The sequence below is a fragment of the Delphinus delphis genome, chromosome 8, assembly GCF_949987515.2.
Source record: "Delphinus delphis chromosome 8, mDelDel1.2, whole genome shotgun sequence".
NCBI lineage: Eukaryota > Metazoa > Chordata > Mammalia > Artiodactyla > Delphinidae > Delphinus > Delphinus delphis.
Genome location: NC_082690.1, coordinates 39983249 through 39999835, shown reverse-complemented (window position 1 = coordinate 39999835; position 16587 = coordinate 39983249). Strand labels below are relative to the sequence as shown.

The window sequence follows — 16587 nt, the reverse complement described above, 5'->3', positions numbered from 1 at the left end:
TCCTGTTAGGATTTAAAAAGATATGTTCTGTAAAACACTTACCATAGTGCCTGCTACATAGAGAGCGCTCTATGAGTCGCAGTTATAATTATCCTATGATTAGTTATCTGTTATGTCAGATCATTTATAGTCTGGCCCCCGGCTATCCCTTCCAATTAAACCTTTCACTTTTCCTTACTCAGAGTCGCATTTTCACAGGCTGCTCGTCTCTGCCCTCAAGCCTTTGTGTAGACGTCTCGTGAAGCCTTACTAACCTTTCTATTTTTCTGAGTTTATCAAAATCTTGCACATCCTTCTAACCCTGCCTCAGCTTTTGTTTTCTCCAAAAAGTAAGATATCTTCTTTGACCTCATTTATTGTGCCCTTCCTTCCTCTGGATCCGATTTTGCTCTTTTTCTTCATCACATTTATTTGGCACTTAACTTTGTCTGCGTTGCACTGTTGTTTTTTCTTGGTTTCCTACTTAACTTCGTATGTATCCGTATCTTGTTTCCTTAAGTTGAGCGTGAGTTTCTTGATGTGGAGGCCTATTTTGAGGCATGTGAAGCAGTGATTAAGAGCAGCAGCTGTGGGGATGGACTTCCTGAGTTCATGCCATGACATCACCACTCACTAACTGTGTGACCTTGAGTAAGCTACTTAATCTTCACGTGCCTCAGTTTCTCCACCTGTCAAAATGTGACAATAAAAGTACCTAGTTTTCATGAGTTTAGATGAGTGAATACTTAGTGCAGCCTCTTACTGATTTAGTACAAGTGAAATTCTTAGAATAGGGCCTGGCATATAGTACCTGATAAGTGTTGGTGGTGTTATTATTACCAGTCCTACTGCTTTCTCCTACAGTAGTGATCACACATAAATATGCTTAATACATATTGTTGAATGGGTGCCTACTTTCCCTCCAGCTCTCTTCAATTTTCTATTAGTCCACTTTTCTTACATGCATATTAGCAGGAAAATTGAAAGTCTCCTTTCATTTAATTCCAAAGCAAAAAAGAAATCCCATGGGTTTAAATAGCTTTGGCTGTCTGGCTAAAGGAAACAAACCAACTCGTTGAGAGAGAGAAACAGTTTTGTTTTGTTTTGTTTTGTTTTTTGGTACTAAATTTGAAGAGGAATTTTTTATAAGATTATTTATGGGGCAGGATGCTGGTGGCTGGGGAGCACTCATTCTTCTAAAACCTACCTAGCATGCTGTGATTAGGAAAAAAAATTTTCCATTAAACCCAGGAACTGTATCAGATTATATCGGCAGCCCCGGAGGACTAGGTCCACAGGGAGGTGGATTACACAGAGAGCTTTGTGCCTGTCCCTTCATCCAGCGATTCCGCTGGGAAACCAAAGAGAAGATTAGTGGTGCTTGCAAAAGGGCAAGTGCAACCCAGAAATTGTAATCTGAAATTACATCTTACATCATAGTTGTATTTTTGTCTTTAGGGAGCAGTGTTGTCGGTAACTTACTGTAATTACTATAACCAGATCCTTAAACTATGTCTGCAGAGAGCATGGAAAAAAAAAACACCTGCCCTTTATGTGACAGTGTCTCAAAGAATATATTAGACTTTTAAATCAAATATTCTTATTATTTTTAGTACAGTGTTCCATACACGAATCAGGTATTTTAGTTACAGACACACTTTGCCATTCCTTCAGAAAGTGAGAGCCTACCAAGACATAATGGTTGTTTTGTAGAGTTAGGAAGCATGATGATGAGGGGGAGCTGTTATACCAATTTTATTTAGATTTTCAGATGACTCTTTAACAAATGACATTAGAACATTAGTCATCTTGAGATCAAAAGAAAGTTTTGTCATAAGTTAAAAAACTGGTGGAAGTGGAAATCATCATGGGCATTTCTCTCAGTGGAGATCAGTTAGCAGACTATTATAAGGGCCTGGGATTTAATATGTTTTATAAATTATATGGTAAAGTGATTTCATAATGGAATATCCATTTTTTTAATGACTGTAAGTTGCAAATACAAAATCAATGGAAATAAATTTCAGTAAGACAGAAATGCCTACATGAACAGACAAGAGAATTATAGGTGATAGATAATGCAAAGGAATTGGTAAAAATAAACAAAGAAAAACCAGACAGAATCAGATTGTTTGTACGCTGGCTGATGTCATTTGGCAAAGATCTGGGAGTCCCTATATCCTATTCTTAGTGAGAGATTTCAGCCTGTAAAGTTCTTGACACATCAGTAAACGTGTTGGAAGATACTGTTCTACTTACACCAAACAGGTATCCAGTAGGTGGTCTAAATAGAAAAAAGGAGATTTAAGCGAAGTAAGTAAATTTGGGTATGATAAATCCATAATAAGTTATAAAAGGAAACAAGGCATACTTTAGGAGAAACTTTATAAACCTTAGATGGGGAAAAACCAAGTTTCTGGGCAGATGTGGAATGCCTCTCCTTCCACTACAAACACATAGAAATGTTGTATTAAAAAATATTATATGTATGTATTTAAATTAAATTCATATTTCAGCAAAAAAGTAAGAAGAATTTTCAGGTGCCAGAAATATATAAGAAATCAATAGCCAAAGCTATATGTGGGAAGCCACAGGGATGGTAGGGACTAGGGCGCTAACCTGCCTGGGGACAGGAATCAAGATTACATAACCTCTTCATGACATGGGTCTGGAACTAGGCTCACCAGGTAAAGCTGGGGGCTGGCAAACTGTTGCTGCACTGGTGAACCAGGCATGAAAACTACCTGCAAGTTGTTATAGGGAGTAGCTGCCCACATCATGTCATTAGTGGAAATAGTCACCCTCCAGAAATAAGCTTAAAGCCATCATCTTTCTTTTGTATGGGTCCAAATGTGCACTGCTTTCTCCATGTGGAAACCCTGAACTGAGAAAATAACTCAGAAACTAGTCCAGAATCATTGAACTCTTTAGGGCTCTGGCAGAGGCAACTGTGAAAGCAATCCTATTAGATTTGTTTTTGTTTTCATTTTTGCCTTTTTTTTTTTTCAACAAAACATCATGGACCTCTTATGAAGACAAGCTTATGAGCAAAAACTGCTAAGCACTTAAGTATACATACCACCTTGAAGTCAACCAATAGAAGCAACAAAATAAACTGAAAAACCAAATAAAATAGACAGATCTTAAAGGGACTTTAAGAATGTCTAAACTATTGAAAGATAAAAAAGAATTCCTCAAGAGAGGAAAAATAAATAAAAAAGGAGACTATGAAATAGAACCAAATAGAAATGCTAGAAAAGAAAATAAGATTCATTGAAATGAAAAACAAAAACACCTCAACAAAGTAGGCAGTAAACTAAACATAGCTAAAGAGAGATTTAGTGAATTGGAAGATAGATCTAGGGACTCACCTGGAATGCAATATACAAAGTTAGTAAGGTATAAAGTATGAAAAAGAACATAAATCACAAAAAAGGATAGAAGGAGAGGCTTTGATGTAATTGGATCCTCAAAGGAGAGAATAGAGGGTTCATTGAAGATCAATATGTGGTCTCATAAAACCTTCTTTGGTATTTTTGTCAGAGATTTAAGACTGTATTAGGCAAGCCTTGGGAAGTTTCTCTATTATTTATTTTATGTTTTAATTTTGACTGGTAGCATCCATACTAATTTATATACATTATATACATTAGTGTATTGAACTATGGCCAGACAAGACAAGCCTAGAATGCCTGACACAGTCTTCCTCCATGAACTTTTGCTGTGTTTACTGTTCTCTGTTACAGCTGCTGATGTAGAGAAAAACAGCAAGTAGCCAAGTGAGGTGCTAACAGGAACAGTGCTTCTGGGGGAACCAGCCAGCTGACCAGTTTCTAAGGGTAGTAGTACTCTGGAAACTACTCTGGCCAGTTGCCTGCTGCCTGTGCTGCCACATTTCTTAGACTGTGAAGCTAGAGGCTCAGCTTCCATGTGCTCCGGGCAAAGGCAGAAAGGAAGCATGAGGGCCAGCCTGTACATGTTCCCTTTTACCTTCTCCTTTCCACTCTCTCTCCATTCTGGGGACTGCAATTCCAGGGGCTCACACATCAGCTTATCTCCCTGCAACCTTAAGGAACTTCATTTATTCTGTGACACAGAGAGAAAAGGAGACTTCAGTGGTTATTTTTTACTCTCTGCTGGAGAAAACTGGTACAGCAGTGTTCTTTAAGATGGGTGAAAATATGGCTTAGTAATAAAGAACATGTACCTTAGGAATAAAAAGACTGACCTCTGTTCAGATCCTGTCCTGCTAATTATTGGATATCTTTTGAAAAGTTACTTCATCTTTCCGTGTTTTAGTTTCCCCGTTTGTAAAATCAGCTAAAAAATACCTTCTGTAGAATGTTATATTGAAAGCATTTACTTGGCAGTTAAAAAAAAAAATTAGTTCTTGACCTCCTGTTATATCACTATGTAGGTACAGAATTCAAGCATTCTGTCTTGATTTCAAACACTATAGTCTACCTTGTCATCAAACCATAGGGCCAAATTTGGGGTTCATAAGAATACAGTGACCATGGATATGGGGTTCTGAAGAAAGCAAGGGGAAGGGGAGGGAAGATGTGCTCTCTTCTGCCTGCACATCCAGAGCTTATTGTTTAGTTTCTGCTTTGCCTAGGGAGGCCCAGGGCAGGGAGGTGCACAGGGCCCGTTGTGGAATTGGGCCCTGGCCTTCCTAACCACTTCAGTTCATACTGGCCCATTTCCCATGTACCTGCGAACTGTGGGCAGAAAAGGCTTAACCACGGCAGCCCCTTGAACTCAAGTGGCATGAGAAGACGCAGAAGCAACCAGCTCAGTCTCCTCTGACCTTGGCAGCTGGGAGACCGTGCTCTGAAGTTTGGGAGTAAATCAACCCACAGTCCTGGTTTCTGCCTAAGAGCAGGATATTGTGTTGTCTCTTACACACACACACACACACACACACACACACACACACACACACGAGTCTCTCTCTCTTTCTTTTTGTCTTCCCCCTGTCTTTTTTCCCTCCCCTTTTCTCTTCCTGCCTGACTCTCTTTTGTTCCTTCCCCTTGCTCATCCAAGAATCTCTCTTTTCTCGTGTTCCAGCCTACCTTCTGTCCTTGTAGGCATTATTTCATCCCTGGGTGGCTCTCGGGCAGAAGGCGAACCACTGTGTTGACCTGTGCTCTGTCACACAGCTGCCAATGAAAAAACCAGCTCCAGACTTCCGCTAGATGGAATAAAGCAGCTACACCAGGCTAAATGCAGACACAGTTCCCTAGTAACCATGGAGAAGCATGCATCCTAAAATTCCTGACCTTCCACCCAAGACTCCATAATCTTGGCTCTGCCATATCTCGATCTCATGATTCAGGAATGAAGTTGATCTTTCCATGGGGTGTATCTTTCAGCTATAGAAGAGCAGCGGCAGCCGCTCTGCAAAATGAATGTGCTTCTTATTTCTGTCCTGTGAGGATGTGGTAGGAGTGGAGACCGTCCAGGAGCGTTTCTACTTCTAAGACTGGGGGAAGGGACAGAACAACCTTGAAGGGTGAGGCTCTGGCTTACTTCATCATTAGACTTCAGTGAATATTCCTGCTTTTATACCAACTTGCTCATCTGTTGCCCTGCTAACCCTACACAGACATGCATGAGCATGCCTACCTTTGCCATTGCAGAGCTGGAGAAATGCAGAGTTGGTTGCCCTCCTGACAGGAGGTGCAACGATCACATGACCTGGACTCCCTTAGGTTTAGAGACAGGTTTAGCGAGTCTAAACCTAGGGAATCAATTAGTAAGAATTTACTTATTTTAATTAGTTTCTTTTTTGTTCTTTTTCCTTTTGAAAATAACATATAAATAATTTGTGGGTTGATGTGGGTAGGAGAGGTACAGGGAGAGAAACAAGAAAATAGGGGGAAAAAAAAGTATCACTTTCACCCTCAGGAGTCAAACAACCATTGTGGACATTTTCATGTGTTTCCTTCCAAAGTTTTTTCATGCCTATTTTTAGAATTAAAAAAATTGTTATCATTTAATTTTATAATCTGCCTTTTCCTTTCAACATTATAGCACATATTTCCCCATTATTACAAGTGCTTTTTAATGGCTTTGAGATATTTCTTTAATGGATATAACACCATTTATTTAACTGTTCCCAGTTTCTGAAAATGTAGGTTGATTCAACTTCCTGCTATTATAAATACTGCTCTGATGACCATCTCGGATGAACAAGAGTGCCTTGAGATCCTAGTAGGTGTCAGTCCTTGACTGCGTCCTATATACAGGGTCCCTGGTGTCAAGGAATTTACAGTCTCGTTTGGGAGCAAAAAATAGAGTTCTAGGTTAATCCTGAGCTCCTTCCTTTCATCTTTTCAGATTGGCAAAGTGAAAATATGTATTATACTGCTGAATTTTAAAAGAAAAGAAAAAAAAACCAGAACCAAGAGGGATGTATATATTGATCATTATTGATATATAACACGTAGCTAGATTGGCCTGGACAGAAGATGCATTGTTAATGATAGCAAATATTATGAGGAGATGAAATTCAAAGAGAACTTGGTCTAATTTTAGCTTGGCCTGGGAAGTATCTAATAACTGACAATAATCTATACATTTTCCCCTGTTTGATTTATTTATTTATTTTTAAAATTTATTTATTTTAAATTTATTTATTTTTGGCTGCATTGGGTCTTTGTTGCTGCGTGCGGGCTTTCGCTAGTCGGGGCGGGCGGGGGCTACTCTTTATTGCGGTGCATGGGCTTCTCATTGCAGTGGCTTCTCTTGTTCCAGAACACAGGCTTTAGGTGTGCAGGCTCAGTAGTTGTGGCTCACGGGCTCTAGAGCGCAGGCTCAGTAGTTGTGGCGCACGGGCTTAGTTGCTCCGCAGCATGTGGGATCTTCCCGGACCAAGGCTTGAACCTGTGTCCCCTGCATTGGCAGGCAGATTCTTAACCACTGCGCCACCAGGGAAGCCCCCCCCCCCCCCCACCGCATCTGATTTAAATGCTCTGATTAGAGTTGAATGCTTTTCGTATATCTCAAAGTATGTAAATTTCATTTAAGAATATGTTCTTTAAATTGCAGCTAACATTGGTGGTTGACTATCTGAATTACAGTTATGATTTTTATGGGCCTGCTGAGATTTACTTTTCCCCTTGTTTTCATTTTTAAAATCGATTTGAATCTCATGGAAAAATATTCCCAAAAAGGGCTATGAAATTTATAAAACCACAGCAGGCTGAAAACCAATGTCCTGATGGTGTATTTGTGAGTGTGTGATGGGGTATTACTGCAGGGCAGGAGTGGAGTGTACACAGAGAGTGAAATAGGAAACAGCCCATTTGAAAGATGTTTTCAGACACCAGGATTGTGGGATATTCAAATGAAGTGTGTGTACCCTTCCAAACCTAAGCCTTGCAAGTGTTGGTGTGATAGGAACTTTGCTCGCATCTTGGCAGAATGATCCAAGGACACCCTGTCTGCTGTGAACAGGGACGCATCTCAACCTCTCTTTCTTCTTTCAGATTGATGACCCCAACAGCAGCCTTGAGGAGGTGATGGACGAGGCTGATGCCATCAGCTCTGTGAACAATCTGGGAAGCAAGCAAGCCTTGCATGCAGATTACCTGGGTTCTGAATACCAGACAGGACAGCTGTACCCGTTCTCCCTCAGCAGTGACCCCGACACGGCCACGTTCACTCTCACAAATGCAGCTCCAATGACCCCATCCTTCCAGAAACGGTGGTACGTGAATCTCAACAGCCTAATGGACCGGGCCCTGAGCCCACAGTGTGGCGATGGGGAAGAGCTCTACATCATCGCAGGTGCCGTGCCTTCAGACCTCAAGGTCAACGACAAAGTGACCATCCCGGAGTTTGTTTGGCTGGCAGCCTGTTGTGCTGTCCCTGGAGGAGGCTGGGCCATGGGCTTTGTCAAGCACACCGGGGACCGGGAGGTCATAGAAGATGTGATGGTGAAAGAACTTGAGAAACTGCTTCCATTCACGCCTCAGCTGTTCCAGAACAACTGTGGGGAAAGTGAACAAGACACAGAGAAGATGAAAAAAATCCTGGAAATGGTCAACCAAGTCCAGGATGAGGAGCGAAGGGTAGACTCTGAAGGGGACGCTGGGACCCTCTCCAGCACGAGGAGTACCAGGTCCACTCTGCTGCCTCCAGAGGCATCTGGGGAAAGGAGTAGCCTTTTGAGAAAACTCTTGGGCTTCGCTGCTACCCCATTCATCAAGCTTTGCCAATTAATTTATTTCCTTGCAGTCAGAATCCTGAAGTACCTTGTGTATTTCCTGTGGTATGTCACCAAACAGGTGACTTGTGGTCTAGAAAGTTGTCTTTACCGCCTGGGGTCAGCCACCGTCTCCTACTTCTTGACCATTGGGGAGGAGCTGGCCAGCATTCCCTGGAAGGTACTCAAAGTCATGGTCAGGATCACCAGGGCCATTCTCCGGATCCTTTGTTGCCTGCTGAAGGTTGTTTGCCGTATCGTGGGCATCCCTGTCCGAGTCCTTGTGGACGTGGCCACTTTTCCTGTGTACACCATAGGCGCAGTTCCAATTGTGTGCAGGGACATTGCAATGGGCCTTGGTGGCATCATCTCTCTGTTCTTTGACACTGCTTTTGGCACCATGGGTGGCCTATTTCAGGTCATTTTTACTGTTGGCAAGCAGATTGGCTACAAGATTACTTTTGACAATCCTGGGGAATTATAGAAAAAAAAAAAAAAAACTGAGTGCCCAGTCACAGTGAATTTGATTTGTTTTTTTAATAGAGAAAGCTGGAATATTTTGCCTATATAATGGGTTTCTGTTCACTGTCAATTATTGTAATATTTTGGCCTTTGGTGGGGGGTGTCTGCCTGTTTTTGCAAAGGAAGATGATACAATTTTGACTTCACCCAAGAGAAGTGTTCAAGGTGAGATTATGTGTAGGTCACCTGCTGTGATGTGGGTGAACTTCTAAGCCATCACCTTCAGTTATTCACTCTGATACAGGTGACCATGTGAGAGACTCAGGTGTTCATCTGTGATAATTAAAAATTACAGGAAAGGAGGACAACTTTAAACCAAAGGCTTTCCAAGAAAAGTAGAAAGGAGTCTTGTTCCTCCTATTAATCTCTGAGACTTAAGGCAAAACTGATATAAATATTCCTGGCCAATTTGTTATCATTTTGCTTCTTTTTCTCCCCAACTCAGCTGACCTGGTGAGGTAAAGACATGCTTCCCTGTTGAAATAACTTTCTTAGGACATAGAATCTGCTATATCTCTTAGCTTTCCATGGCTCCCAAGGACCTGTAAGGTTGTTTTGTTTTTTTCCTTCAAAGTTGAATTTCACTGCACTTTTTCTTTTAGGTAATGATAAGCATTTTATGGCAAACGTGGCATAACAAATTCTGAATGCAAGGACTGAGGTTGTTTGCCCCTTGAATGCTTTAGTACAGCCCTCCCAGGTAAAGAAAAAGGGAGTGCATAGGTCAGACCCCTGCTCTGAGTAGGTGCTGTAGGTCCGAGGATATCCTTAGCCAAGCTTGGATTAACTTGACATATATTAAATCTCTGGCTGAGAAGACAGAGCTCAAAGACCTACATGTTAAGCTAATATGAAAATTCATATTCTGCAACATACTAGATCATTCTTTCTTACACTTCAAACGAGTACCCAATACCAAAAGTAGAAAGTAGTAAAACACTCTGACTTCTGTCCTTAAATGATTGCTTTGGTATAAAGGTATAAAAAAGAGCCCCCAACTAAAAACTTTTCTGGCCATCTCGGAAAAAAAAAATCCATATACATATATATAAGTTTACATATGGATAACCTTGATTCAGAATCATTATCTCAGGAAATTATTTTTTAGTGTGTTTGAGGCTAGAAAACATAACTCTCCCATTAATTCAAGTTCTATGTGAGAGCTAATCCCCAATTTTTTGATTAAGCACTTGTCATTTTAAATCTTGCACTGAAAATGATTGACGGGAAGAAACTGAAGCTCCCAGACTTTGCTCTGCCTTCCACAGCTGAGATGGAATCACCTGGATTTTTCTGAGTTTTCTAAAGAATTGCTGTGGGGTATAATAGAAAAGGACCAAGGGTAAACTACTGATTTGGGGATTGCAGGCCACCATGCATCTGAAAGTTTGATGCAGAAACTTGGGGTCCAGAAAGGCAACAAGGAGAGAAGGGTGGGTCAACCATTTGCATCAAGTCGGTGGACAAGAAATGTGACTGTAGTGAGAGTTACATTTTGTAGAAAAATAATTGAATTGGACCCAGAGTGGAAGAGCAAGCTGCCATCCTGATCAATTTGTGATGCAAGGTAAGGTAGTATGACACCAGACTGCGAACGTGTCATAGGGAGCTATGCACCAGATTACCTAAGACTCTGAAGCAGTATTTTACCAACACTTCTGTTAGCATAAAAACCTGTAGTCGGACTTTCCTTCGTTTTAGCAGCATGAAAGTACACGAGGAGCAAGGGTTTGCCTTGGTACTGATGGGTCAGGAATCCTGCTGGATGAAAGAAAGGGAATTTCAGAAGGGACCAGCGAGATGGTCTGAGCAAAGCCTCATTTGATGAGGAAGCTGAGGCCTGATGCTAGCTGATGGCATATCAGGAGCCAAGGTCTTCTGCATATGTCCCATCACACCTGGGATGTCAGATCTGTGGTCCAGCTGCCTGCCTGGGCCAGGGCAGAGTTTTCTCCATCATCCGTCAAACAGACTAGGCTCTGATGGATCAAATGGGTTTGGCCTATATGATGAAACAGCTAGCCATCCATGCATAACGTCATGCTCACTGCCTCCCATGGACTCGATATCCCCTCAGAGTACTTATTTGCATACTGAAAGACCCAAAGAGGGCATCCATGGTAGCTTGAGTCCCTTGGCACCATGGATGGAGCAAGGTATTTGAACTGCTGCTTGAGAACCATTTGAAAATGTCTTCCTTTTCAGTTCCAGTTGTTTAGCGTCTTATTTATTTATTATGGTGTGGCCTTTTTTGAAATCTGGAAAGGAAAAAATATCCCTGAGTTTAGGTGGCTGAGACCCTTTGCTCTGGACCACTGGTATTGGCTGTGCCTCTGGTTCACTGGCTCCAGCAGGTGGCTGGACTGCTGGCCTGTTCCCAGTGATCTACTTTGGGCTTTGGGGTGGGAGTTTGGGTTGACGAGCCCCATCTCTGGCTTGAAGATTTTTCTGTGGCTCCTTTATATTCTCAGGCCTTTGGGGACGTCAGCCAACTCTTCATCACTATGGAGCTGATTTTCTAGTCTGGATCAGACATGTCTTTGGACACTTTTCTTTTCCATTGTGCCTTTTGAGTGTTTGCTTCTCGGCATCAGCACTTGCCCCTAAATGCAGACGACGGTGTCAGGAGAAGGAACTAGAGTGAAACCCTGGTCATTCGTTCAGTCATTCATCCATCAAACGTGTATTTGGACAGCAAAGTTGCAGAGGTCGACGATACACGGACCCCATGTTTGAGGAGTTCACACATCTAGTGGTGAGGACATGGTGCAGCTGATCCATGTACCACATCATGGGAAGCCTGCAATGGTACTAACAGCATGAACCTGAAGCACAGCAGGAAAGACCACGAAACCGTGGACACTGGGGAATCCTTTACAGAGGGTGTGACAAAAGTCAATTTGACATTTTAAAGCTATGTACAATGCTGTGCACCTTACAATGCTCAATAAAGTAATTGTTGACCATGCATCAACCATTCTGGAAGATATCTAAAGGGGGAGAATCCTGATGGCTGTAATGAGGTTTGGGGGGTTATCTGTGATTTTAATTTTTTTCCCATTTTCTTCTTGATCAACATTAACTCAAGCTGTTTCCACTCCCATCTGGATTTTTTTTTAAATTTTGAATCATATGTGAGAAAACAGAGAAGGTTAGATCAGTGAAACAAGCCCTAGAACTTCTTTTCCATGTTGTTTCTCTGAAAAACTATCTGGAACATGAAATATTTGAAGCACCCGGGGCTTATTGCTTCACTGACTCTGAATCACATAGCAAGTTATAGAAACACTCTGATTTGTTTATTCATTAGGAAACACCCCCCCCCCCACCAGTGTGAGAAATGACAAGCAGTCTCTGGAGGGAGGTGGTCCTCTCTGTGGCCTTTATTAGGGCACCCAACCTTGGGGTGGAGGTGGCAGGAATTCTTGGCTGCCTTCCCAGTGTGGGCAGGGTCTTATGTGTGATTCTGTGTCTTGTTCAGCATTTCACCTAAACTCATCACAGTACGAGCTTTTCAAAATGTTACACTATGAACCATATAGTGTGGACTCCTTGACCTTTATAAATGGGTTCTCAAGACAGAATTCTCATTGTCTCTTTCTGTTGTTATTTGCTCCCAGATTATGGCTTGATTTCTAATAATTACACTCCAAACCTATTGCTTTTAAGCTTAAATTTCAACAAAGAAAGCACTCATGACCACTTGTCTTCATTGATTGTATGCAGTGACTAGGAATTCACAGAGAGATGCTCTCAGGAGGGGATCAAGGTCACTCCTGGAGGCCGTGTTGCCTAATGGTTAAGAGCGCAGGCTCTGGAGTCCAAATGACTTAGGCTTGAATCCTGGCTTCCCTGCTCAACAACCATGTGATATTGGGCAAGTTACCACCCAAAGCTTTAGCTTCCTTGTCTATGCAATGGGGCTAATTATTAGTACCTACCTCAGAGAGTTGTTATGAAAATTCAATGAGTTAATGAAGATAAAACATTTATCCCCATGCCTGTCACATGGCGAGTGCCCAGTAAATGTTAACTGTTGTCGATACAGCTATTGGTCATAATATCCATACACCTTGGATGAAATGATGAAGTTGCCTTAGACCTCAGGATGTTTCTAGATCAGAGCTGGAAGGGTTAAAGTACGGTCTGGGAGTTGAGGTTATGAATGCAAATGAAGGAATCCAGAGCCTCAGTGGTGTCAAGATACCTGAAGAGACAGGTGACGGCTGGACCTAGAGTCTAGAGAAAGGAGATTCTGAGAACAGGAACTCTGCATGTTTTTTAGCACCTATTCAGGAAGGGAGGCATGAGCATTTCTGGTCTGTCTCTGGAGTAGAGAAGCATTTCCCCTCCAGACCCTTCCTTGCTAAGTCCATAGTTTTATAACAGACTCAGCTTCCCAAGAACACTATTACTTGGAAGAGAGTTAACTAGACAGAGAGCATGTACACATTCGCGGCTGAAAAGGATGATGACCCTCCCTGTAAATAGTCAATACTATTTATTCTTCAGCCTCTTATGAGTTAAGACATTATGAATTAGTGCCCGAAGACTAACTGATCCTGGAGTATTGATTGGATAGAATTTCTGGGCCCTCATAGTTAATCCTTAGACCTTGCACTAGAATGACCACCCTCCTTCCTCCACCAACTCGCTCTCGCCAGGTACAGCCTCCAAGAGGCCCTGCCTGTCAGCCTCAGTGCCATCCTTGGGTGATCTCATCCCATCCAAAGCAGATGCTGACAACACGTTCGTACTTTGGAGGCTTGAGTATGATATAAAACTGCATGCTCTCTCTGAAGATGGCATACCTTTCAAAAATGAGATTATTTTTATAAAGAAGACTCCATACTAATTAAATGAACCAAAAGATAATTTTGATAAATAATTAAGAAATTATAAGAGGTCTACTTATTCTCTGTGTCCTAACTTGGCCCACTTAATGGATCACTCTGGTTCAAACATTAAAATTAGAAGGGTCATGCTGGCAGATGCCCAGAGCTTGTGGACTTAGCTCCTGAACCACCCTTTTCACTGGCAAGTTCCACCCCTCTTCCTGACCACTTTGCCAGGTATCTTTTCATCCCTCCGCCTCCTGCTGTAACTGATGCACATATTAGGTACCTTCCGAGTTTCTAAGATTTGACCCTTCAGGACCAGTCTTCCTTCATTTGATCTTGATCTAGTTACATCCCCAGCGAGATCACTTTTCCAACCAGAGCGCCTTCCGATGGACAGTTCCTCGGGCAGCCCTAGCCAGGAGGGGTCCTGCCTCATGGGCACTTACACAACCTGAAGGCTCCTGAGCAGTGGGAGAGGTTCATGAGGGTAACAAAAGGGCTTTGGCTCATGCAACAACCCAGAGCTAAACTTATATGAGTCGAACTGGCCTGACACCCTTCTCCAGGGAAGACCTGTGAACCTGATCCAAAGGGCTGGTGTACACTTGTTTACTCTGTAAGCAAGAGGAGAGGAATGTGTGATGTATAGTGGAACTTTGTACAGAATAAATAATAGCTTTGAGAAATAAAAAAAAGTATAGAAAAATGTAATTCATGCTTAATGAAAAGGGCTTTGAGAGTAAAATAATTTGGTGGTGGTTGGGATAAGGTGATACCTAGAGATGTTTCAAACCAGCTCTCATTAAGATTCTCATGTATGTCTATAAGTCCTTCCTAAATACAAGTATAAGTTTGGACACTCCTTGCCCATCTAAACAAGTTTATTGGTTTTCTTTTCATGTGAAGGTGGCAGACTCACCTACATAGAACCCTAGAGTTTTCAGAGGTACTTTCATCTGCAGGGATTTGTCTGATATTCCCAAACATTGCATACACTGGAGTATCGACAGGTGTACCCACAGTCGTCTAGACTTTGACAGCAGGAGTCTAGAGTTCCTTAGGGAGTATTTCTCTTTTGGATAGGAAAGGGCACACTTGCTAAGATGGAACAATATTCAGTTAAAAAAAAAAGTTTTTTAGGTTTATTTATTTACTTTTTACTTTATGGGTGCAGAGAGAAGTTCCATCCAGTACTGTATGGATCAGTGCTACCCTGATTTGGAACATCACTATCTAGAACCATCCTGAAGACTCCGTGTTATAGGAGAGGCCATGTCCTAACAAGAGCTTCCAGGATTTCAGGCATCTTTGGAAGAAAAACAAGGAGCTCCAGATCAAATTTGCCCTGAATTCTGCACTTCAGTGCTTCCACAAAGAGTTACGGTATAGGGCTTGGGGTTGGTTTTGTTTGTTGTTTGTTTGTAAGCCTGCACTCTGGATTCTGTAGACCCGGGTTCAACTTTTAGTTCTCCTACGACACTTTTGGGAAAGTCTCCAAACTTCTGTGAAATTTAATTCCTTATCTGTAAAATGTGGATAATAAAAGTATCAACCTCAAAAGGTTTATGTAAGAAGCAAATGAGGGGAATTCCCTGGTGGTCCAGGGGTTAGGACTCGGCGCTTTCACTGCCGAGGGCCGGGATTTAATCCCTGGTCCAGGAACTAAGATCCTTGCAAGCCGCGAGGCGAGGCCAAAAAAAAAAAAAAAAAAAGAATCAAATGAGATAATATGCTTTGTAAGCTATAAAGTATCACAGAAATATAAAGATTTATTATTATAGAAGGCTCCAGGTTTGGTTCTTTTTTCTGAAAAATCAGTGTATAGTTCTTTTTTTAAAAAGGTGAGTAGACACAAATGAAAATTAAAGCAGTTATCCAGAAAGTGTACATGGCTTAGCCAAAAATTGGGTTTGACGGTAAGCGTTGTACACGATGCCCTGATAAGGCTCTGAACTTCAGGTCCTCAGAATTCTGCCTCTTGTCTATCCTTAAGTCATACGTTCTTTTTTTTTTTAATTTACTTATTTTATTTATTTTTGGCTGCACTGGGTCTTCGTTGCTGCGCGCGGGCTTTCTCTAGTTTCTGTGAGTGCGGGCTACCCTTCGTTGCGGTGCATGGGCTTCTCAGCGCGGTGGCTTCTCTTGTGGCAGAGCATGCACGGGCTTCAGTAGTTGTGGCACGTGGCTCAGTAGTTGTGGCTCTCAGGCTCTAGAGCACAGGCTAACTAGTTGTGGCACAGGGGCTTAGTTGCTCTGTGGCATGTGGGATCTTCGTGGACCAGGGCTTGAACCCGTGTCCCCTGCATTGGCAGGCAGATTCTTAACCACTGCACCACCAGGGAAGCCCAAGTCCCATGTTCTTAAAGTCAGTGAAATCCGTCTTCAGTAGACTGCTCTGCACTCACGTCATGCCTGTTTGCTTTCCTCCCATATGAGTAAGCCGAGTCCCTGAAATATTAGGCATTAAAAAGAAGACACCATATGAGTAATAAATAATAAGAGCTGAACAAGAAATGGGTGCCAGAGAGTGAAAAGTCCCAGGGGAGTCTCTGAGAACCGGCGGAAACACCCAGACCTCCCCGGCAGCCTGCCAATGGGAGGATAGCCCGGGCCTGCCGTCAGCCCGGGCCTGAGTCACTGTCTTCAAGAACACCAGACAGCAGCTCCTGGGATTATGATTCTGGAGGTTGTCTCAAGTCTCTGATTTCCCAAGCTATTTGTTAATGAGGCATATCCAGGTGTATCCTCTTCATGGCATTTAGAAGGAAACTTCCAGGGAAGTGAAAGTTCCAGGAGTGAGGAATCAGCAGGCTGGTCAAAGGGGAGGGCGCTCCTGGGACCCAGGAGATCTGAATTTACTTCCTGTGAGTCACGGCGCCTTTTCTGGATGCCACTGCAGGACCATCTTTAGGATCTTGCCAAATTGCAGGTAATAAATCTTTGCTTTTCAACAAGTACTTTCACATTAATGAGTCACAGAGATTAAGTTTGATCAGTTTCTCTCTCCTATTTGAGGGTTCCCCAAAAGTCGGA

General features: G+C 42.3%; 1 protein-coding gene across 1 annotated transcript in view; it reads left to right on the top strand.

Moving 5' to 3' along the window:
• ENDOD1 (endonuclease domain containing 1) overlaps positions 1–12284 on the top strand; it is a 31269-nt gene extending 18985 nt beyond the window's left edge. Inside the window, exon 2 of the mRNA XM_060018085.1 lies at positions 7473–12284. Coding sequence (XP_059874068.1) covers positions 7473–8675 — 1203 coding nt within the window. The 3' untranslated portion in view covers positions 8676–12284. The remainder of the gene's footprint in view (positions 1–7472) is intronic.
• Positions 12285–16587: the final 4303 nt, after the last annotated feature.